The sequence below is a fragment of the Chiloscyllium plagiosum genome, unplaced genomic scaffold (assembly GCF_037043375.1).
Source record: "Chiloscyllium plagiosum isolate Xiang-an unplaced genomic scaffold, Cpla_swu_hap1 HiC_scaffold_17, whole genome shotgun sequence".
Taxonomy (NCBI): Eukaryota; Metazoa; Chordata; class Chondrichthyes; order Orectolobiformes; family Hemiscylliidae; genus Chiloscyllium; species Chiloscyllium plagiosum.
In genome coordinates this window covers 36,318,551-36,343,980 of record NW_028270155.1, presented here as the reverse complement: position 1 = coordinate 36,343,980, position 25,430 = coordinate 36,318,551, and the positions used below count along the sequence as shown (strand labels likewise).

The 25,430-nt window shown below is 38.7% G+C and overlaps 1 protein-coding gene across 2 annotated transcripts in view; it reads left to right on the top strand.

Moving 5' to 3' along the window:
- jph3b (junctophilin 3b) overlaps positions 1-25,430 on the top strand; it is a 171,169-nt gene that overhangs the window by 8,058 nt on the left and 137,681 nt on the right. For both annotated transcript variants that reach the window (XM_043706816.2, XM_043706815.2), the window contains exon 2: positions 20,477-21,251. In XM_043706816.2, the coding sequence (XP_043562751.1) occupies positions 20,477-21,251 (775 nt within the window). The remainder of the gene's footprint in view (positions 1-20,476; positions 21,252-25,430) is intronic.

Sequence of the window (25,430 nt, the reverse complement as noted above, 5' to 3'; positions counted from 1 at the left end):
ATGAGACAACATTTCACTTCAGTCCAGCACCACCAAACTCCACAATCACCTTCACCTCACTGCACACCCTTCAGCAAGTTACATTTAAGGTCAATCTGGATGTCTTGATGCCTCAATCAGATGAATTGCACCATAGCATTTGTTTATGCCTCACAGAATTTGAATCCCAAACATAGACCTACAAAGTTTAGTGGAGGGCTGGAGCTTCTTGGTCACTGAAACAGGCAGGAAACCAATTCTGTCATTTGGTTACGCAAACATGAAAAGCACCCGCTTGACTTTAAATTGTGTTGGTTGCATCCTGATTGAAATGGTTAACTGGGATCATCAAATACTATTGTGGGAAGAAAAACTTCCAGTTGCTTGATACACATAAAATCAATGAATGCCATACACAATATTAATGGATTAGGGTAGTGATAGTGGGAGATTTATTAACTAGGGTCTTCATAGTGTGAAACGTTTAGAGGGAGCAGAATACATAAAATACATTGAGTAGAACCTTTCAAGCCAGTGTGAAGAAGCCTGTACAAGAGAGGGTGTGGTTCTGGATTTGATTTTAGGTAATGAAGCTGAGCAAATTGTTGAAATGTCAGTGGGGGACCATTTTGCAGACAGCGATCATACCACTGTATTCAATATTCTTATGGGTCTGAAATCAAAGTTCCAAACTGAGGGAAGGCTGATTTTCATAAGATCAGGTATGAATTGGCCAGAATAGACTAGGACCAGATACATTTAGGTAAATCTGTGTCAGAGCAGTGGGACGCATTCAAGAAGGAAATAAGGAAAATACAGAAAGATGCTCCACTAAAGATAAAGGGTGAGGCAAATAAATCCTGTGAACTCTGGATATCATGGGATATACAGTATTGGATAAGAGGAAAAGGGAGACCTATAGCAAATACTGAGGGCTGTAAACACCAAAAACCCGAGAGGAGTACAGAAGGTGCAAGAAGGATCTTCAAAAGGAAGTTGTGAAAACAAAAACGGGACATAAAAGAATAATGGCAAGTGAAAGAAAGGAAAATACAAAGCTATTTTACAAGTACATTAAGTGTTCTGTGAAGGGAAAGAGTAGGCCCCATTAAGGACCACAGTAGTAATTTGTGTATGGAGCCAGAGGACATAGGTAGGGTTCTAAATTAATATTTTGTGTCAATGTTCACTCGTGAGAGGAAAGTATGAGTACAGAAATCAGGGAGAAGCATAGAGATATAATTAAATAAATTAAAACAGACAGAGAAGAGGTTCCAAATGGTCTGGCAGGCTGAAAAGTAGATACATTTTCAGGGCCAGTGAAATGTAACCCTGGCTGTTGAATGAGGTAAGGGGGGAAATGGCATTCCTCTCTGGTCACAGGATGGGTGCTGGAGAACTTGCCAGCAGCCATTGTGTACCACCTTTCAAGATGAAAGGAAGAGATAAAACAGGAAACTACAGATCAGTCAATCTAAACTCTGGGGAAACTACTTGGAAGCAATTCTGAGGGACAGAATTAACCTGCACTTGGAAGTGCTGGGAATAATTAAGAACACTCAGCACGCTTTTGTTAAGGGGAAATCATGTCTGACAATTGAAATGAAATTTTCAAAGAGGTGTGTAGATGAGAGCAATTCATTTGGACTTCAGCAAGGTTTTTAATAAGGTCCCGCATGGGAGCCAGAGTATTGTGTCCAGAGTATTGTGTCCATATTCCACTTTATAGGAGGGATATGATTACACTAGACAGATTGCATGGGAGATTTACCAGGATGTTGTTTGGGCTAGAGAGATTTCGTTCTGAAGAGAGATTGGATAAACTGGAAGTTGTTTTCTTTAGAACAGAAAAGACCAGAGCATGGGGCACGTGGTTGAGATTATGAGGGGGAAATAGACAGAGTAGAGAGGAAGGAATGTTTCCCTTTGGTGAAAATATCAATGACCAAGGGGTATTAAGATAAGGATAGGAGGTTTAGAGAAGATGTGACAAAAGTGCTTTTCACCCAGAGGGTGGTGGGAATCTGGAGCTCACTGTCTGTAAGAGTGGTAGAGGCAGAAACCCTCATAACATTTAAGAAGTATTTATATGTGCACTTGCAATGCCAAGGTATACAAGGCTATGGGGCCAAGTGCTAGCAAATGGCTTTAGAGTAGTTAGGTGGCTGTTTTAATGGGTGCAGACACAATGGGATGAAAGGCCTTTTTTCTGTGCTTAAGACCTCCATCACTCTATTCCCTCTTTGATTGACCGAGGTAATCATATTATTCCCTCTGTGATAGAAAATCCACAGATAATGGTATGCAACAATGCAGCAGACACAAGAACTATATGTTTTCCAGAATGCACATACATCATTGTGCAGTATATGAAGGCCCTCCCAGCGACATGGAACTGCCTGAGGACTTTTATTCATGCTTTACACATAGACCTAAACTTGTTTTTGAAGGAATACATACTTCCACAGTTGTAAAATATATAAAATATTATTAGGAATTTGGTAGAAATTTGAATGCTTTGGCAGTTTCAATAGAAGTGTTGCAACGTCCCTTGATCTTCTGCTAATTTTGGTACATTCCTCTCCAATGCAGTCTATCAAAACATATATTTGCATTGATCCCACCATCATTTTCCACGTTGCTTGGGTTGGACTGGATAACTTTCAATAATGTCATTGAATCTATCATTAGCTTTATATCAAAACCAAAAGAACTGCGGATACTGTAAATCAGAAACTAAAGCATAAATTGCTGGAAAAGTTCAGCAGGTCTAGCAGCACCTGCGGAGATAAATCAGAGTTAACATTTCAGGTTGAGTGTCTGTTTATCAGAGGGTCTGAGGAAGGGTTACCCGACCTGAAACGTTAACTCTGATTTCTCTCCACAGATGCTGCCAGACCTGCTGAGCTTTCCTGGCAATTTCTGTTTTTATTACCATTTTATCACCACCTACAGAAAAAATATTTATCCGTGGCTGGATGAAATATGTGGCCAAAAGGAAAGGAAGACTACAAGGGGTACAGGACAACAAACATTGGTAGTGCACTGTCAAAGTCCTATAAACTCCAGGTCATGGAAACAGCATTGCTTCCATCAGGAGTAACAGATTTAGTGGAGGTGGAGCTTTTGGATGGATACCAATTATACATGCAACAAGCTTCAAGTGCTCATTGTAATGGTACATTTTAAAACCACAATTTCAGGTCATCCCTATTCATATTTGCTAACAGCCTACCCTCTAAAACAATCTTTTCTATCAATCTACTTTTTATGTTGGCAGTCTGTAACTATGGAAACACATGCTAGGCTATATATATAAATTTATATGAGCTGTGACAAAAGCCACCATATTTTAATGCAGTTTTTGTAACAAGTCAGTTATTTCTGTTTATTTTATGATCACATAATTTCTTGCTCTGTAAGGTAAAAGTGGGATTGTTTGTGCAATTATATTTCATTATCTGAGCTTAAAATGATTGCTTGCAAGGGCATCATACTGTAGCTTAATATTACTCTAATTCAAACAGGCATCTTGCAGAGAAGTACTTGATACTAATCATAAGCTGGACCCTGGCTTAATTTTGTCCTTCCAGACTCAAGGATGCTGAGCCCGTGTAGCATTCTAATATCTGGCTATAATCAACTTAGAGCTGAAGGAGGTAAATTTTGGCCTTATTTTCTATACATTAAATATCACCTTGTTGCAAATCAGAGATGAAAATATGATTAGGAGATTGTTGCAATGTTCCTTTCAAAACCACAGAGATTTATTTTCAATTTGTTAAAATAAATTAAGTCCAAAGAGATGTCTTTTGGTGCCATATGATCCTCTTGACCAAAATGTCCTTTTTATACTTTGTATAAATAATAATTAAATACAGAAATTTAACCCAAGAAATTAAACTTAGGAAATACTGTGCATGCCCATTTGTGTACAGGGTGGGCTTCACTTGCCACGGGGAGATTCTTAATAATGGTCTAACATATTCTTCATTGAATCAAATTTAAATTTATTTTAAAAATGCTGATAAAACTTAATTTAGCTCATTTTAAGTTTTCAATTTGGCACTGACTTGAACAGAATTATCATGACGCTTAGTTATGTGAACATAAGGAGTGGCTTTTTCTCAGTCCCTGAAACACATAGGAATTAGTGATAAAGTCGGGAGAATTGTTCAAGATCGGCATTGAGGAGCTACCTGCCATTGAGAGCAAAAGGTCCTACTTTCAAACCAAGTGCTGAACAGTAAGGTGAGATAGTTTTTAGTGGACAGTGAGAAGTCTAATAGCATGGATTAACAAGTATTAACTTGTATTAATACATTATTATAAAATCTCACTTCATATGCAGTTTTCCATTCTCACATCCGCTACAGAGAAATCAGATGGCTGCAATTCACAACATGAAAGTTCAAAGAGTAATCTGGCGTTTCAAGTTTATTGCTTGCTTCCTCAGGCCTTCATCAGTTATTGACATATCAGGGCATGCTCCGTGGACAGTAATCATATGCATACCCCAACCAGTAGGACCTCCTGGTTTCCATCTTTGTTTTAGCCCACATTAATACTCATTCACTTGGATAATAATTACAAGTTCTACCTACATTAGAAACCAACGATCTCATTAAGTAAAATCCACAGTTTCCTCGTATTTATGATAACATTAAGATCGTGTACAATACCACGACTGTACTTTGTACCATATTCCTGAAACACAACATAATGGATTTGTTTTTTGACAACATGTGAAGTATAAATGTTCCATTCACTGATTTTGGCTTCCTTTGCAATTGCCTGTTCCCTCACCACTACCACCAACCACCCCCTCCCCCTCCCCTTCATTTTCACAGTGTCCTCTGGATAGGAGGTCAGAGTAGTTAAAACCAATGGCTTATCCATGATTATATGGCTGGCTGTTCTTCTCTGCTGTCATGAGTTCCTCAACCAAACTCCAAGAAAAATATATTTTGAACATTCAACAAAAATTGCATGAACAAATATCAGATTGATGATTTGATGGCATTTGATTGAGAATGTAATATTATTACCTTTGGATGTGTTTATGTGGGTTCCATACCTTAGATTTCTTTGCGAGGCCAAACTGAGAACATTGACAGATTAATAATACTTGTAGGATTACATTTTTTTTGAATATATAGAATTCGAAGTGAATACTTTAGCTGTATAATATTTAGACAATATTTAGACAATTTAGACTGGTGGGGTGCTCGCCATAGTTCTAATGAGTCTCCAGTAGATTTGCTATGAGGATGTCAGTGCATCTTTTAGTTCAGGAACAGTCATAATAACTTTTGTGATAAATTTATACCCAGCGAGGAATAAATTGGGCAAGAAAAATGTTGTTAGATGCACAAAGTCACATCAGATTGGATAGCACTGCACCCATAGAATCTAGCAAGGACAGTTATTTTTTCTCTCTTTCTTTCATTCTTAGGATGTAGTCACCTCTGGCAAGGATGACATTTATTATCCATTGTCATCTGTACAAATAAGGTGGACATGGATCTTTTTCTTAAGCTGCTGAGTTGTAATTTGATATAATTGAGTGGTTTAGTGGTCACTTCAGATGGTAGTTAAATAACAACCAAATTAACATGGGATGCAAATCATATATGGGTCAGATTGAGCAAGGTGAGTTTTTTTTTCTCTAAAGGACCTAAACAAACCAATCAAATGTTTCTAATATTGCCATGGTCACCAAATGAAGAAACAAGAATACAAGCCACTTGAGAATGCTGCAATGAGATGGAATAACAAGTTCATAGGAAGAATAACATGAAATTAAATGCACTCAAAATGCAAAGAATGATAATAAAAATACAGGTCCTTGAATAGTTAGCTATTTTAGCAGCCCTTATAAATGTAAAATATTATTGAAGAAAGCATTTTTCAAATTTCAGATGCTTATGAAATTCAAACAATATGGCTACCCAGTGGATAATCTAACTTACATCCATATTAGCAATGCCCTGAACAAAGCAGTATGACATATATCTACACTGTGAAGCATTGTGCATCCCACAGCATTGCAACTGCAATAAAGGTTGGTGGGAAAATGGAGATCATTTTCCAACTGGAGCCTGTTAAATAGCTAAATACTTCATTCATCTGCAAAATAAAATCAGAATCTGAATATTTGAACCGCTTCATGATTCTTGAGGAGCATTGACAAGGGAAGACTTTAAAACAATGGTGAAGCTGTGTGACAACCTGATGAACTGCATTGTCCATGCTTTAAAAACTCTGGGGGCAAATTTAGCCCACTGTGTCTGTCTGCAAGTGGAATGGTACAGCATTGTTAAAATTGCTTCAGTCTAATTACTACGGATTTCCAGCCAACCATCATTTTAACTGTGCATTTCTTTTAGAAAGCCTGCCCCAGCACACAATCTGCTTTTAAAACATAATGGAATTGGTCTCTCAGGTGCTCTAACAGCATATTTAAAAGGGAGCTTGGTTGGAGACAATTGGATCACAGAAATCTATGTGTTACTGTGCAGTTTGGATTATCAAGCGAGTTTTCAGCTTTCAGATTGTTTCTTTGAGATTTTTTAAAAATGTTACTTTCTCCAATTAATTATGTTTTTATTTTTAAATGATAAAATTTGATTTGAATTAAGAAAAAATATGGAGAAAAAGGTGCAGTGGCAATTTCAACAACCAATAAATGAGTTTGTGAAAGCTCAGCTGCTTATAGAAGACCATGATCCACTGAGAATCTAAAACAGACTAAACCAAAAGGGCAAGGTAAAAACAATGACTGCAGATGCTGGAAACCAGATTCTGGATTAGTGGTGCTGGAAGAGCACAGCAGTTCAGGCAGCATCCAAGAGCCCCATGCCAAAGGGTCTCATACCATTCACCACCCAGGTTCCAAATGCAGGATGGACAAAGGGAAAATTCTGCAAGGAGATTTAAGTCCTACCTGTCTCAAAGGTGTGAACAGATTGTTTATAAAATATCTACTTAGAGGAGGGACTGAGAATTGATGAGGGAGTGTATAAGGTCCCAAAACGTCCATTAAGTGAAAGTGACCACTTGTCCATTTCAGTGGCTTGAAGGTAATGATTGATGTTCATTTTCATGAAGTCTCAAATGTCAGATGTTGGTAACTTCAAACCAGCATCTATCATTCCATGGTACTGTGCATCATCTTCTCCTTTGGGAGGAATACACAGTGTTAATTGGTTGCTGGAGTCAGATATCAGCTGCTGGTAGGCTCATTAGTTAGCCTGTCAGCATTAAAAGGTAGGTAGAGAAATCCAAAATTAGAGGGCATAAGTTTTAGGTAAGAGCAAAAAGATTTAAAAGGGACCTGATGGGTAACTGTTTCACACAGAGGATGGTGCATATATGGAATGAGCTGCCAGATGAGGTGGAGGCAGATACAATCACATCATTTAAAAGGCTTCTGGCTCGGTGTATAAATAGGAAGGGTTTAAAGGAATATGGGCCAAATGGGACGAGATCAGTTTAGGTTATCTGATCAGCACAAATGAATTGGACAGTAAAGTCTAACTGTAGGTTATAACTGTATAACTCTATGACTCCATGACATGTAACTTCTGACTGGAGGAGCAGAAAGTGGTGCAGGCACTGTGTTCAGGTCTTCACAGATGAATGGTGGCAGGGGGTCTGCTTGGGCGGTGCAACAAGTGCAAGGAATGGGATATTGGCAAGTGTGTGTGGAATGATCTGTGCCAGCAGATGGGAATGTGGCACTAAGTTTGTGAGCAAGTCAGTAGGAAGGTAAAGCTGAGTTCCCAGAATAGCCACATTCAAGAATTTGGAGGGGCCTTCCAAATCCACAGACCTGTGATGGGTTTATATATACATAAATGTGACTTCAATGAGAAGGGACGGAGGGAGAGAGGAGGAGAAAAAATATGTGTGGTAGGGAGAGAGAAATTGTGAGGGAGGGAGAAATGTGTGAAGAAGAGAGGGAGGTACAGACAGTGCAAAGGAGGGAGTGAAGACGTGTGTGAGAGACAGGGAGAGAGGTTGTGTGTGTGAGATAAGTGAGTGGGAGGGAGAGAGTGTGTGAAAGAAGGAGGGAGTGAGGGTGGGGGAGATTGGAAGGATGTAGGAGGGGGAGAATGTGTTTGAAACCTGAGACTGAGCCATACATAGTGCCACACTCTACCCCCAGTCCCTACTCCTCCTCCTTCTCCCTCCTCACTTCCTCAAAAACCTATCCACAAAATCAGGATGGATGAGGAGAAAAAGCAGATTGAAGGACAACCTTCAACATGAATTATGTTCCAGCAGCTCGAAATGTGTCTCACAAGAAATGAAAGTGAGTTTAGTGTTTCCTAACATGGGCATGCCCATTCCCCTGCCCATGTGATTAGCCATGAGGCCTAATCATTTTCCCTTTCTAGCTCTGCTTCTCAACAAAAGGCAAAATAATGATTTAGCTCCTCTGCTTGGCATTTCTTGATGGACAATCTTATTAATTACTTATTTAAATAATTGACTCATTGATTGGAATTTTTCTTTGAAAGTCATGTTTACTGTTGTCCCAAACAGCTCTTGCAAGATTAAACTTATGGGACCACCAAGATCATGATTACATACACCATTGAGTTCTTCAAGTAAGGTGTAAAAATATATATAGCAACCTCCTATTCTATACCGACCAATAGTTTCTTGTATCACTGGGGTATGCTGCGGCTGTATTGGTTAGGCCACTTTTGGAATATTATGTGCAATTCTGGTCTCCTTCCTATCGGAAGGGTGTTTTGAAACGTGAAAGGGTTCAGAAAATATTTACAAGGATGTTGCCAGGGTTGGAAGATTTGAGCTTTAGGGAGAGGCTGTGTAGGCTGGGGCTGTTTTCCCTGGAGTGTTGGAGGCTGAGGGGTGACTTTATAGAGTTTTATAAAATCATGAGGGGCATGGATAGGGTAAATAGGCAAGGTCTTTTCCCTGGGGTGGGGAGTCCAGAACGAGAGGGCATAGATTTAGGATGAGAGGAGAAAAAAAATTTAAAGGGACCTAAGGGGCAACTTTTTCATGCAGAGGATGGTGCGTGTATGGAATGAGCTGCCAGAGGGAGTGGTGGAGACTGGTACAATTACAATATTTAAAAGGCATCTGGATGGGTAGATGAATAGGAAGGGTTTAGAGGGATATGGGCCAGGTCTGCTTAATGGGATTAGAGTAGGTTAGGATATCTAACTATTTGTAGGCGGCTGTACTTGGAGGAGGTAGAGCAACAGCAGCAGTTTTCATTGAATGGTAAAGACCAAGGTTAAGGCAAGGAAGGAGTAGAATGAGGGCCATCTCTATGTCTTGCAGTCAGAGATACCAAGAATGTGATAATTGAGGACCAATTTGGCAACCATTATTACTCTGCCCTCAAATTTTGCATAAAGACTTTTGGATTAACAGTTTTTATAGCATTCTTCTTCACTCCCATAATTTTGCATTTAAGGAGATTAAAACCATTCAGCAACCATATGAATGAAGCATTGAAAATAAAGAGTTTGAAGCTGCTATTAAACCACACTGTAAACCAAAGTGCCTAATGTGATTAAGGCAATTAATTTAATGGCAAACACAATAGTTGTGAATTCATTTTGCACCCAAATGTATACCAATGGTACAAAAGCGAAGCATGTCAGATGCTGTAAATCTGAAATAAAAATAGAAAATGTTAGAAATCTTCAGCAGGCCAGGTGGAATTTATGAAGAGAGAAACAGAGCTAATGGGCAGAACTTTCTTGACCCCTGAATGGTAGACTTATTCTTAGAAAAAATCTCAGGGCTGGAAAAATAGACTTACTTGCATATTCCTGCCACTGGGAAAATTTCCCAGAGGCAATCTGGGATGGCCATTGGAAGCTTAAAACCAATTTAAATAATTAAGCTTCATTTTAGGTGGGAAGCAGGTACTTTGTAACCTGCAGCTACATGAGGAGCCATAAACTCAACAGAAGCACCCTATCTGTGTCAGGCATGAGGGCCATTGTAGCTAGAGTCCCATGCTCTGGTGTTGGGGCCTTGGATAAAAGTTTATTGTGTGGCCCCAAAAACCCCTGGACAGTTTCCATTTTGTGGAGCCAGCTACCTTCCCCTTCTAAATATATTTAATTAGTTCGACCCTTCCAAGAGTGCCTCCATTTTGATGAGGCCTTGCATTCTCCTAATTGTTTTAACAATAGTACATGTCTTGATGAGGCTGCCGAGGCTCAAGAATTGGTGATTGGAATGATTCATTTGGGAACCTGACAACTATCCATAATTGATGTTGATGGAACTCTCGGAGGCTGCCTTTGGGAAAATAACTCCTCCAGTCTGAATTCCAACAAGCACAGGCCTAGGACATCCAATGGATCCAACACTAAGTTCACAAAGCCCACTGGAAAATCCCACCCAACATTTTAAGTTGAGGACCTGACACTCGATCTGTGGCCTGATAAAAAGTCATCAGCCTCAAATATGAACTTTGTTTCTCTCTCCAGATTCTATTTGACCAAATGAGTATTTCCAGAATATTCTGTTTTTTATTGGAAATCAAAGATGATTCCAAAGAAGAGATATGCTGGATTTGAAATGTTGACTCTATTTCTCTCTCCAGAGTTGGTACCAGACCTGATGAGTTTCTCCAGCTTTTTCTGTATATGTACCACATGTTGCAGCTTGGCTGAGGTTTGGGCAGTCTGGCCCAGCTAACTTCCTGACACCATGTTGAGTTGCCTTTGAACCGAGAAACTGATAAAGGAAGAGGATCAAGAATATCAGATTAAACCAGAAAAATACTTAAAAATAGATGGTGAAAGCTTCAATACGTCTTGAAAGGAGAAGAGTTTCATGAAGTTAGTTAGTATACAAGTCCACTAAGTATTTTGGAACGAAAATGGAAAGTTAGCATTTATTGCTAGGGGAATGGAATAAAAATTAGGAAAATTTTACAGCAGCTGTAAAGACCTTGGTGAGACTATATCTGGAGTACTGTATACAGTTTGGTCTCCTTTTTTGAAAGTTCAGGAAAGGTTTACTTGACTCATAACTGGAATGAAGGTCTTAAATTATCAAGATTAGTTGCATTGGTTGATGTTGAGAAGAATGAGAGGTGATTTTATTGAGCCATGTAAGTTCTGGAAGGTCCTGGATTAGGGAAATACTAGGGTGTTGTTTCTTCTTGAGAGAGAGACTAGAACTAGGGGACACAATTTAAAAATAAGTGACCTCCCTTTTAAGACAGGGATGAGGAGAATTTTATTTCCCTCAGAGGATCCTCAGTGTCTGCAGAACTCACATCCTCAGAAAACAATTAAGGCCGGGTCATTGCATTTATTCAAGACTGACATAGATAGATTTTTGATAGTTAAGAAACTCAAGAAGGGCAGACAGGAAAGTGGAGTTGAGACCACAGTCAGATCAGCCATAAATTTATGGAATGATGGAACAGGTTAAATGAGCTGAATGGCCTTCTTATGTGCCGATGAAAGTAAATGTGGTTCACTTAAAGAGTGACTACAGAGATAGTGAATGCATTGATAATGATTTTCCACAATGTCTCAGATTCTAGGACTGTCCATATGAATTGCAGAGTAGCTACATGGAATGGAAAGCATCTTTAACAAATCTGTTAGAACATTATGAGATTGTAACAAGCGGGGTAATAAGGGACATTAATGGATATTATGCATATAGATTTTCAGATATTGAGATCAAACATGATTTTATTAAATAGAGGAAGGTTCAGGGAGCTGAATTGCCTATTCCTGCTCCTGGTCTTTTATTCTTATGTTCAAAACGCATTTGATAAGATCCAATACAAGAGGTTGCCACACCAAATCAGGGTTTATGGGATTGGGGTAATATATTAACATGGATTGAGCATTGATTATAGACAGAAAATAGAGAGTAGAAATAATTGGGTTACAAGTTGGCTGGCAGTTAGTAACTTCCTTAAAGAATTCTATCAGGTTTGTCTATCACAATTTTCCATTCACAAATCCATGCTAACTATACCTACTCAGAGATCATTATTGACCAAGGGTCCATATAATAGATTCTAGCATTTTCCTTACTACTGGTGTAGGGCTGACAGGTGTGTAGTTTCCTGTTTTCTCTATTATTCCCTTCCTAAATTGAGGGGTGATATTTGCTACCTTCCAATCTTCAAGAACAATTCTCAAATTTGTAGAATTTTGGAAGATAATCTATTGTCTCCATGAATATTTCTTTCAACACTTTGGGATATGGAATGCTAGATCCTGAGGACTTATTAATCTACAATCCTATTTCTCTGTCACAACCTTCTGACACAGACTAATTTCCTTCAGTTCATAATTTTCCCTAATCCTTTGGATCTGGCAGGATTGTCCTGGAACAGAGTGGGTAGATTAGGCCCATATTTCTTGGACCTTTGAACCATGAGTGATGATCTCTTTGAGACATACAATTTTTAAGGATTTTGAAAGGATAGCGTGTTGGGAAGATGTTCCCCCTTGCCTTTAAGACTTAGAACTGGGTTGTTGGAGGCAACTGGGTGGTTCACAATCTCAGAGTAAGGGGTCAATCACTTATGACAGAAATGAGAAATATATTCATTTAGAATCTTAGGATTTGTCTACCTTAGAGTGCTGTGAATGCCCAGTCACTGAGTCCATTCAAAACAGAGATCAATAGATTCTCAAATGCTCAGGGAACCCAGGAATATGGGGATGGCACTGGAAGATAGAGATGATTTAGAAAATCAGCCTTGATTTTACTGAATGGTGAAGCAGACATGAAAGAGCAATGATTTACACTTGTTCTCATTTTTTTATGTTCTTATGGGATAAATGTGCTGATTTCCTGATACAGTAAAACAACTTTATAGAATTTTGCAAATGTAAATTTTTCAATTCTAACTATAAGCAATTACACAAAAGTGAGCGTAAAACAAAAAAGTAGTGATTGAGTCATGATCCCAGCATATTATATGAAATATTTCCTGACTAAATGCCAAGCAATCAATAATAATTTCCATTCACTGGGCAAGGATAGAAGTGCTACTGTTCATCAATGAGGAAGTACCACTGAAATATTCAATCAGGTTTTTGTCAAAAGCTGCAGCCAGCAACCACGGATCATCACAAGGTGAACAAATCAAATCCACCCAAATAATTAATTTCTTCGCCTGCTATGTCCTCATTTCACTCAGGTCTAGTAGTGCAGCTAAAAACAATATAGTTATTTTATTCTGCTTTAATTTTGAATTTCTTCCACTTATATTATACTTCCTTTCTATATGAACAGTTAAGTGGGTCTGAGAAAAATCAACTTTGAGATAAGAGTCTGCTTTGGGCGCAATCTGAAAATTGGGCATTAAGTGTTCAAGTTGGGATATAGCTCAAGTTTCCTTCTGCATAAATATAAATATAAAATCATCCATGATCAAATGGAATCAGACAGCAAAATAGAAATCAATACTTTTTTTTGCTTCTATTAAAAGTATTAATTGATGTATTCATTTAGGTATTCAGAACAACCTGGTGCAGTTTTATTGAAACAAATAAACACTTTTAATAAGGGTGGCTATTCCTTCATCTCTAAGTAACTGAGAATAAATCACTGCAAATTACTCAAACTACATTGGATTATTTAATAGTTTCTTACTAAATTACATGCATTTTTAAAATTCATGCAGGGGATATGGACTTTGATGACTGGGCCAGAATTTAATGTCCATCCCTAGTTTGCCCTTGAGAAGAAAGTGGTCTTCTTGACTGATATGCCCACAGTGCTGTTAAAGAGGAAATTTTCAGAATTTTGACCCAGAGACTGTGAGGGAACACCAAAATATTTCCAAGTCAGGATGGTCAATGGTTTAGAGGAATGTGCAACTTCTGTCCTTGCCCTTCTAATAGGTAGTGGTCTTGGGTTTAGAACATACTATCTAAGGGACCTTGGTGAATGTTGCAGTGGACTTGTGGAGGGTACTTGCACTGCTGCTACTATGAATAAATGTAGGCGAGGGAATAAACGTTTGAGGATGTGATGCCAATCAAAGAGGTTGCTTCTTAAGTGTTGATAGAGCTAAAGCTATCCAGGCAAGAGGGAGAACTTCATCACACTCCTGATCTGTTCTTTGTAGATGGTGGATGGACTCTGGGGCGTCAGGAGGTGAGTTGTAATTCCTAGGCTCTGACTTGTTCTTGTAGTTGTAGTATTTATATGGCGAGTCGAGTTCAATTTCTGGTCACTGTAATTCCCAGGATGTATAATCTGTAAAATTGTTGAAACAGGCCTAAATAGGCCTGTGTACATAAAAATAATTTCAATTTGAATCCTTCAACGGCTGCAAGTGGTATAAACAGACACAGACTCACTATTTTTACTATTTACACTGGAGATATGGCTAGAGGTGGGTAGGGGTGATCACAGGATTTTAATTCTTAAGCCAACATTAAAGATCGCAAAACTCAATTTCACTTGACATAGCCGACTTTTAAAATTCCATAATATTTTGTACTTGTTGACTGGCTTCATCCAGAATACACTGATAAAACTAATGCAAGCCCTACCTCAAATAATAAAATTAGTCACTTAATGTTAAAAATGCCTGGAAGCAGTTTCTCTTGTACAGACGATACATGTGAGCTCTAAGAATTTTACTTTACCCCATTTGTGGAGCAAAGTATTAAATCTTGGTATTGTTTGGAAATGTGATGAATCCACCCAAAAAATTACTTTCACCCATTTGTGGCAGGCTTTGGTAGGAGAAACTTCCATCTTCACAAGCAAGATCCTGAATGTCAAAGCAGAGTGATGGAAGAGAAGGGATTTTTAATACTGGAAATGTCAGATGCAAAGTCAATTTGACTACTTTGTCAAAGGAGGATTAATTGGCCTTAATGTTAAAAAGATTACTTGTGCTTTTGATGTTGGTGGATGAGGGGTGCTGACCATGTTTCTCACCATTATTTAGTTGGAAGCCATGATGTGCTCACATTGGCCTAGGTGACATTCTGACTATTTAAACTAGAATAACCCCAGATACACCACTGGGGTCAGAGACAGTCAAAATTAAAGTATAATAAATTACTACATGGTCGCTTAAACTTTGGTAATGAGAAACTTCCTTGGTGAGGTACTACACTGCAATAGCCTCTGCAAGAGCCATAAATACACATGAGAAATAAGTGGGAGGGTACCCTGGAGCTGCCAATCCTTATCATTAGCTCACTGGGTCTGGGCTATGTGGCTCCCTGTAGCTTTACCTGCACAGCTAGAGCCTAGGCTCCTTTCCACTGTATCTCTCTGGCCGACAGAGGCAGGTTCTGTCTGCCTCCTCCTTGGCTTGCAGCCGCAATGGTGACCTGGGCTGGCTTTCCCTGACCAGCCAAGAGGAGCCAATAAAGCTGGTCCTGTCCCCGTTCACCTTCTTGGCTCTGATTGTCATGGCCATCCAGAACACCCCTACCAAGAAGCTGACCCTCAGACCAGTATATGGCTGGGAACCTCCCCCCTCTTTGGGCAGATACATCTCCATCTTTCACAACCTGTCCCTGAACTACTGCTTGAAGAAAGTGCCCACGGAAGAGGATAATCCCAGTGAAGGGCCCCCTCCACAGTCCTAGATCCTGCTCCTTTCCTCCTGGGAAATACTGTGGATGCCGAAGATCTAGAAAGCCTACTTTTCTACTCCTCCAAGCAAAGTTTGGAGCTGATAGGCTCAGCAGTAAGTCCACATCCACATGCCTAGAGGAGCATCTCCTTGTAAACTCTATGAATTAACTGGAAATTAAAGCAGATTTTGGGATCGATGGAATGCTCTGGCAGGCTATATTTCCCATTCCTTGATCTAAAAGGAAGCTGCTGTTGCTGTTAGACATTGCTCAGGACGGTTGCTCTAATGAGTGCTGAGGTGGAAGGTAGGCAGGGGGTAGGGTTGTACATGTCATTATGGAGTGGCAAGTGAGGCATAGAATTGATGTTTTCAACCAGCTTGTGAGCATTCTTTTCAGTCAGTAGATGTGTGGGGAGTGATAATGGAAGCCAGGGGAGTTGTGTTGAGCACTAGATTCCACTTAAGATGCATATTATTTTACTCATTTGACTGTTTACAAAATTGGTGTGTGATGACCTATGTCAGACAGGTACATTGTAATCTACCGTGGTGCATATTCTGAGGTCGAGTATCGTAGCAGTAGCATCCCACTTAGAACCAGAACGTTTGGTTCAGAGGTTGTTACTGGTGGTTTTGACCTATATGTGCAATTTTCTTCAGATGCTCCAAAAGGATAAAGTCCTATTTGGGATCATATCAATATCTTATTATTATCAAACTATATTGAACATCTTATCCTGTGTCCCAGTGACTTTTTCCAAGTAGCAGCTCCCAGATTCCCAGTGTCTTTTTCCCAAAGCAACAGGTGATGGCATGGTGGCTCAGTGGTTAGCACTGCTGCCTCACAGCACCAGGGACCTGGGTTTGATTCCTGCTTCATGCAACTGTCTGTGTGGAGTTTGCACATTCTCCCACAATCCAAAGGTGTGCAGGTCAGATGAGTTGGCCATGCTAAATTGCCCATAGTGTTAGGTGCATTAGTCAGGGTGAAATGTAGGGTAGGGGAATGGGGTCTGGGTGGGTTACTCTTCAGAGGGTCGCTGTGGACTTGTTGGGCCAAATGGCCTGTTTCCATACTGTATGGAATCTAATCTAAACTCCCAGATTCTTAGTGTTTCCCCTTCCCAACAGAAGCTCCCAGATCCTTCATGTCCTTTCCTCAAAAGCAGTTCTTAGATTCCCAATGTTTCCTTCCCAACAGCAGCTATGTGACATCTTGGGAGAAACGGAAAACAGAGATAAGAGCACTAGATCTACTTAGGGAAAAAGAATCTGGGACACTTCTCCAAAAAAAAATTTCAAATTTCAGGATGTAACATTGATCTTGAAACACACGTTCCTTTCGTACAGCATAGCAAGTAATTCATCCAGCTCCCTTTTGAAAACTTGCAATGAATCTGTACACAGCACACAAACTGATATTGCAAATAAAATAAACATTGTTAATTAGAGCAACGAAAGTCTAATGTAAAAAGTTCTTGTGTCATAAAAATGTTGTTAATTGTTGTTAAACAGTAAAACAAACAATATATCAAAGACAGCCCATGTTGTTGTATACCAGTACTTGCATATTATTTTTAGTTTGGTTTAGCTCTGTGATAGATTGGTTGAGTAAATTGGCTGTATCACAGGAAGAGGTGAATTTTTGTCATATTCAAGCTGTAATATAATAAATATAATGATGAAGAGCAAAATTCAAAGGCTAATAGAGACCAGTGCTAAGAGAGATCTTCTAGTTTCCCTTACAATACAAAGTGTTTATGTAGTATAAATGTGCTTTAGGGGATGTAATTAAAGATAAAACTTGAGCTCAATTACTCAGAATGAATCTGAATCCAGATTGAAAGATTGTAAACATTTAGCCACATTTTACATTTATTGAGTCACTTTGGATTTGAGATCTTCATTCTTTTAAGAAATAATAATAAATGGATCTAAAGTATGAAAATACATGTATACACTTAATACACTATGGGATCCCTTAACCAGCATTACAGTGGCCCTGCCATCTAATGTGATGTTAGATAATTTAAAACCGTTACTACTGCATTGGCAGGATCTCTTGCGATGCAGCAGGCCTGCATTATTTTGTAACAACAGTGTCCCAGAACTTTGCTGGGAATTTTCCTGAGATGTGGTGGGATAACACCAGGGATGGAAGAGGTAGGGAAATTGGGTAATAATGCTAAGGCTGGGGTCAAATAGGTGACAAGAGATAGAGGTCCAAAAGTTGTCCTAATTTTAATGTGGTCACATTTTTGCTTAGCATATTTTCCTGCTGCAATATGGAGTAGGACATTAATTTAATTGAAGGTCAGAACTTAATGAGTTTGTGTTTCAGGTGTTTGCCCATGAATCAGAGGGTCCCTTGTGTCTTGGTTTTGAAAACTGCTTTCACTTTAGAGAAAAACAATGGTGTGAATGTAACTACAACAAAGCATAGCATTATATAGCCTTTCAAATGTTACAAAACATCCCAACTCTTCACAAGAGCATTTTCAAACATAATTGGAGACCAAATCACAGAAAGAGACATGAGGACAGAGGAACTACAAGGTCACTTTGTCTGAAGAGGTAGATTTTAACAGTTCCTCCAAGGAGGAAGAACTACAACTTCAGTGGCATTGTAAACTTTCCCAACTGATCAACTTGACACCGGCTGAGTAGGTTTTGAATTAGGCGTTTGTGGCTTTTTCAGGAACTCAGCCTGTCGATATTGTGAGCTCAGCCATTAAGGACTTTCGTAAAATAATAGTGATGTGACCACAGAAATGATTAAGGAAGGTGAAAAATCGAATGATTTAGCAACAAATTTGTTTTCTATATCATAATGTTCATTTGCAATTTCAGCTTAGAATTACCCTTTACGTTTGTCAAGCATACAGAAAGCCTACTGAATAAAAAGGATCATCTGGACATTCTTCAGGCATCTGTCATTGTGCCTTCAAATGTTCAGTAGTTAAAACCTTTGATTTACTACAAATTTGTCAATGGTTTCTAAGAAATTTTGGTTTCTGTTTGGTGGCATTTTTTTGTGTGTCAGTAAGCTGTTGAGTAGGTCCAAACTTCTACAGTGTACTTCTGTGTACTTTACTTTGCAGCTTTGTCATGATACTTTTACACAACACCGGGTTATAGTCCAACAGGTTTATTTGGCAGCAATGGCTTTCGGAGCACTGAAAGCTAGCGCTCCGAAAGCTAGTGTGCTTCCAAATAAACCTGTTGGGCTATAACCTGGTGTTGTGTGATTTTTAACTTTGTGAGGTTAAAAATCCCCAGTCTAGCACCAGCTCCTCCACATCATGATCCTTTTAGTGAGGGTTAATAAATCTTTTGTATTGTCTTTTAGATTCCTCTGGGCTAGAGGGGCCTGATTTGATGTCATTGATCATATTCAGAAAAAAAGATCAAAATTGAAATTGGTTAAGATAAATATTGTTGATAATTAAATTTTTATATGTTTTAATATCTGTTGCTGCTGTGAATGGTCAGCACCTCTTGCCTTGAACCATTTCCTCAACATTCTGAGCAAATCACTGGCTTGAGACTTGGTTGGATTAACCAAAAACTTGGTGATCAATTGACAGAACACTTGTAACCCAAACACTAACTCTGGAAATAAATTCACTAAACTCACAACTCTCCACATGACAGTGTTCCTGTTGATCATTATATTGCAAATTTTACATTTAATCATGTATCTATTGTGTCTTGATTCCTCAATCACTAGGAACCCCTTGCTTTTATTTATGTCATCCCACCTTTAATAATATCAATATTTAAGCAGTAGATTATAGGGTGATTTGCTTTTGGGCTTCTACTACAAAATTGCTCCCTGTTCATCTGGGAGTCCTTTAAAGTCCTAATAAAAGCAAACTCTTTCAAATATAATTAATTTCCATTATTGTACTGAAATAATATTAAATATTAATACTCATACAGGTACTGTGGAAGAGCAAGCAATTAATTTGCTTCTAGCCTTCAACAAAGCATTAAGTAAAACAAATACTCAAAAATAATGCCCCTCTTTGAGTATTGTAAAACCACATAAAAAGATTGCAACTACTGTCTCCATATTGATCCTGTTGAAGTTTAGTTTATGTATTATGCAGTGAAAAATACAATTTATGTAAATGTGTTATTTCCTAAATAAAGGCAATTTAGAATATATCTATATTTAATGGTGATTGAGACTGTAACAGACTGATAGTTTCCTACATTAAAACCATAATGAAGAAGAATATGTTTTTCAGGTATTGATTTGCATTTTAGTACCAAACCAAGAAAAAATTGTTGTTACTTATGTCACATTTACGAAGTATTTATGTCTGTTTCATACATGGTTGGTGAAGTTCAGTTTCTGCTAAATAATAACCACCAGGATGTGGGTTATTCAGGAAGGTTATTGGGAGAGGGGTGTGCGGAATGCTGGCGATGGTAAGATTCACTCTTTTTGGAGATGGTCATTACTTGGCACTTGTGCAATATGAATGTTACTTGCCCTTTATTGATATTATCAGTTTAAAGTATTACAAGCTTAAATGCATTTACCCATCTTCAAATCTTATTGTCAGGGGAGCAGATCTGTGTAGATCTGAAGACAAAACGTTAATCTGTTCCCTGACTGACCATTTGTGAGTTTCAACATTTGATTCTTTTGTTTCAGATTTCCAGCATTTATGTTTTAATTTGTGTGGTGTAAATAAGTATTATAGAGAGAATACTTCTGTGTAAGGGAGAGGCAGCTCAATAAAAATTGATTAATCCACACCTAGAAGAACTACATTACATGACTATAAGTGAATTTATTAAACTATGTCTGATCAGTGAAAGTCATTCATTATTTAAGTTACATATATTTTACGTAAATATAATAGATATTGAAAATTAATATGTTCTTTGTTACAGGTACCTATCAAGGGCAGTGGATTGGAGGGATGCGTCATGGTTATGGTGTGCGTCAGAGTGTTCCCTATGGGATGGCTGCTGTTATCAGGTCTCCTCTCAGAACTTCTATTAACTCTCTAAGAAGTGAACATAGTAATGGTACAGCCATACACCCAGACACTCCAGCTGGAAGTCCTGCAGGATCAAGGGGGGGCTTTGTTCTCACTATGCATAGTGACAATGATCTTCTTTCAACCAAAAACAAAAAGAAAGGGATTTTTCGCAGATCCCTTTTAAGTGGGCTGAAACTTCGAAAGTCTGAGTCCAAAAGTTCCTTGGCTAGCCAAAGAAGCAAGCAGAGCTCATTTCGAAGTGAAGCTGGGATGAGTACGGTCAGTTCTACAGCCAGTGATATCAATTCCACAATTAGTTTTGGTGAAGTTGAGACAGATTTGTCAGTCATTGAAGATGATATTGATGCAACAACAACAGAAACCTACGTGGGAGAATGGAAAAATGACAAACGCTCTGGGTTTGGGTTAAGCCACCGGTCTGATGGATTGAAATTCGAAGGGGAGTGGCTGAGCAACAAGAGGCATGGTTATGGATGTACAACGTTTCCAGATGGAACAAAAGAAGAAGGCAAATATAAACAGAATGTGTTGGTGAGTGGGAAGAGGAAGAACTTGATTCCTTTACGGACAAGTAAGATTCGCGACAAAGTGGATAGGGCAGTGGAAGCAGCTGAACGGGCTGCAGCTATTGCCAAACAGAAAGCTGAGATTTCTGCATCCAGGTAAGAAGCTGGTTGTTGACTCATTTCAAATTGCTAGGTTTTTTCAAACGATTTTATATGGGAATTAACAAGTAGCCAATTAGATAGAGGTACTATAGACAGGTTTGATTATGGCACTAGACTAAAGGCCTGGCGTCCAAATGGTAGATTGGAAATAAAGAGAGGACTTGGATTCTATACAGCTGTAAAGTCAGTAAAGGATATTAATTTTCCTGTGGGAGATTGACCCATGAACCCTCACTTAATTTGAGTTGGCCAACATGGTACTGGATGTTAACATTAGCTCAAGAAAAAGCAAGTGTCAAAGGAATTAGCTGAAACTCTTGAGGTGTAGAAAGGAGTATAAGAAAGGTAATATTGAAAGATAAAAGGAGGCAAGAGAAGGAATCCAGAGGAAATTGGAGTCATGATGGCAATTTAGCTGCAAAATGCTGGTGTTGACAAGTGGAATATAAATTTGAGCTGACAGAGGGAAGGGTTCTGACACACAAACAGGAGAAATAATGCTACTGAAGAGGAACATGTCACTGATGGGAGAGGTCAATTTCAGGCTTATGATTTCACAGGAGGATTTTGAATTGTGGTATAAGTTCAGCAACTACCTGCCTTCAACCCTAATCCAGTATTTGTCAGTTAAATCTGAGCCCCACAACCACCCCACCCCGCACAGTCTCCATTTTATCTTTTGCCTAAATCTGAAACTAATTTAAATTTAGCAGTGATCCTTCAGCTTACTTGGTACACAACGGAAAGCTAACAATTTTCAATATAAGTTTGAAAGTAATCATCACTTATGTATCTTGGTTTTGGTCTTTGCTACAGTTCTAACTCATTTGAATCTCTATTTTGAAAGCCATCAAAGCAATATTGAAATGGAGATGTTTAATTCACACAGTTATAGCTATCAGGTCAAATCTCAGTGTTATTCAGAGACTTCAGTCTGATAACTGGAAAATTATACATTTCATCAACCTCAAAATTAGAGCACTTGATAGTTTCTTAATGTAGGTGGAAGTGAGGACTGCAGATGCTGAAGATGAGAGTCGAGAGTGTGGTGCTGGAAAAGCACAGCAGGTCAGGCAGCATCCGAGGAGCAGGAGAATCGACGTTTCAGATAAAATTAGATTACTTACTGTGTGGAAACAGGCCCTTTGGCCCAACAAGTCCACACCAACCCTCCAAAGAGCAACCCACCCAGACCCATTCCCCTACACCTAACACTATGGGCAATTTAGCATGGCCAATTCACATAACCTGCACATCTTTGGACTGTGGGAGGAAACCCATGCAGACAATGTACAAACTCCACAGAGACAGTTGCCCGAGGCAGGAATTGAACCCAGGTCTCTGATGCTGTGAGGCAGCAGTGCTAACCACTATGCCACTGTGCCACTCTAAATGTAGGCTGAATCACAATCCTTGTGCTACTCAGAAACGTACTTCCTGTTATTTGATTATTAAATATTTCAGGGAAAAAGAGATGTATCAAAATGAGTGTTGTTAAAATAACAAGTGTAAACATTAGAAGAATAAAAAGGGAATAATTTCTGCCAAAGATATTCAATTGTAAAGTTAGTTTGAACTAATTAACTTGCTTATTGTTATGAGATGGTACTTTTGTACTTCAGCAAGAGAGAATTGATTCCATTACGGGAATGTGGAAGTGTACTATTAGTATCTGAAGAGTAAGAATTTAAAATTTTGCATAGATCCTTAACCTTTAAATAATTTGAGTTAGAAACTAAATGCCATTTTGCACCTTTCCTAAATTAGATTTTGCTTTCAGGTAAATTAGGATATACATCTTATACATTTTATCACAGTAAGAAATATGGATTTTGTAAATTAAAATAGGATATAGTTTATAAGCAAAATAATAGTCAAATGGATAGAAGAAAATGAATAATTATATTTCTCATACAAAAGCCGTTTATGATTCTCTAATCTAGGCCAAATGAGTTATACTTATTATTAGGCCTTTGGCCATTTTTAAAAACCGTTGATAAACTAAGAACATTTGTAGTTTATGAGCAATTTAAATTATAGTTAGGTCCTTTTAAAATTTGTAGCTTCAGCCAGAGTGGTGGATGCCAGTACAATTGCAACACTTAAAAGGCATCTGGATAGGTATATGAATAGGAAGGTTTTGGTGTGATATGGGCTGGGGGCTGGGACGTGAGACAACATTGGGTTCGGATATCTGGTCGGCATGGACGAGTTGGACCGAAGGGTCTGTTTCCGTGCTGTACATCTCTATGACTTTATGAGTTCAGCAGAAACACTCGCCTGAAGTCATGATGTTTAAAAGGGAATTCCTGGTTGTGTCCAATGTGAATTTTGGTATTGGCAAAGGTGTTTTTGTCAAAACTCTCCCATGTGGAGTGCAGTTGTTGAAGAGCTGGAGGCACTCTTGTTTGCAGCAATGATGTTTAGTCATGCAAGTAAGATTCAGAAGTAAAAAGAAAACCAGCAATTTTCCTCTGTAGTCATAAATCTGTTGGGAATTGGGATTGTCACTGGCAGAAAATGTTTAATTTATGATCCTTAACATCTGTCAGAAGGAACATACCTCAAGTGTATCTTAAATGTCTTACTAAGAGCTGAGTACCCAGATTTAAAAGCAGGACTGCATTGCACAACATTATTGGGTTTTTTTTGTCATTTTTGGGCCTATTGCATAAACTAAGTCCTAGAAACTCATTGGCTCAGGGAAACCAAAGTAGAGAGAAAGACTGTCATAATTGTTAGAGTTTTGTTGGTGGGTGTGGTAGGGGGACACATAGCTCGTGACACACTTACCTAATATAGACAGTAGACCATTCATAAGGAATTTTCAGACAATTTGTTAAGTTTATTAAGAAGCAGCAGTTTAGGTAACATGCATTAGTCAATTAAACAAAAGACATATACAACTCATGACAATTGAGCATAGATCATTGATACCAGAGGATGAATAAGTTGTTGGTTTGGAGAATGGTGTTGATTCCTTCAAAGTTGTGAAGGCAGGGTCTTGCTTTCTAAGTCAAAGTATTAGAATAATACTCCGTGGTCTTTCCTCAATCCCTTCTGATCTATCTCACATCTGAAGATGACTGCTCCCTGACGACTACCCTACGACTCTGATCATTTGTAATTATATCTCTTTTTGAGGCTGTCAATCACTTGTCTGGATTCTTTTTAGCCAATGATAGCATGGCAACTACTTATGACATCAGAATAACTGTTACCCCCGCTTACCTATTACCATAACTTTTCCTAAGAACAACCCATTCAGTTTCCTGAAATAACTTAGACCCCAGGCCTGGTAACCTTATTTAATCATCTTTAACATGCCTTTTGACTTTGTTTAAGTATTTGGGGAAGTGAAAGGACTGTTGTAGCAGCCATTACATGAGGTTTACGCTTCACAAGACATGCTAGAAAAGATCCATTTTAGGCATAGAATCCTTCCTGAATGGGAGCAGGCCATTCAGCCCATCAAGTCCACAACAACCCTCCGAAGAGCATCCCACCGAGAATCATCCCATCCCCGTAACCCTGTATTTCCGATACCTAATCCACTTAACCTGCACATTGTTGGACTGTGGGAGTGAACCAGAGCACCTGGAGGAAGCCCACATAGACACATGGAGAATGTGCAAACTCCACACAGACAGTTGCCCGAGGCGGAATCAAACCCGGGTTCCTGGCGCTGTGAGGCAGCAGTGCTAACCACTGTGCTACCATGCCAGGACTCCAGTTTCCAGCAGGATGTTTTAAAGTGCTTTCCAGCCAGTAAAGAAGTAATTTTGAAATAAAGTCATAGTTATAATGTAAGAAACAAAGTATGTGGCACCCAGGTGCCTGTTTGTCTTAGGGAGTGATGTTGAATTGGTGTCCTTTGACCAAAGTGCACACTAGATGAACATGAAACAATAACTAAAGCTCCTACACTTGCTGTAAGACCCTTTCCTGAAAATGGAGTGCCCATGTTTGAATTGCCATGTTATAAACTCATTCAAAAATTTCATGGCGCAAGTACCCTTCAGCGGTGCTATTTAAAGTACTCAGCTATTATATATATTCGTAAGTTGGTTGTTTGTACTTTAGGCCAGTACTTATAGATTTTCCTTGACTGTTTTTTATTATGTACAATTAACTATGATTTCTGGTAAGAGACTTTTGTTTCTGCTGAACTGC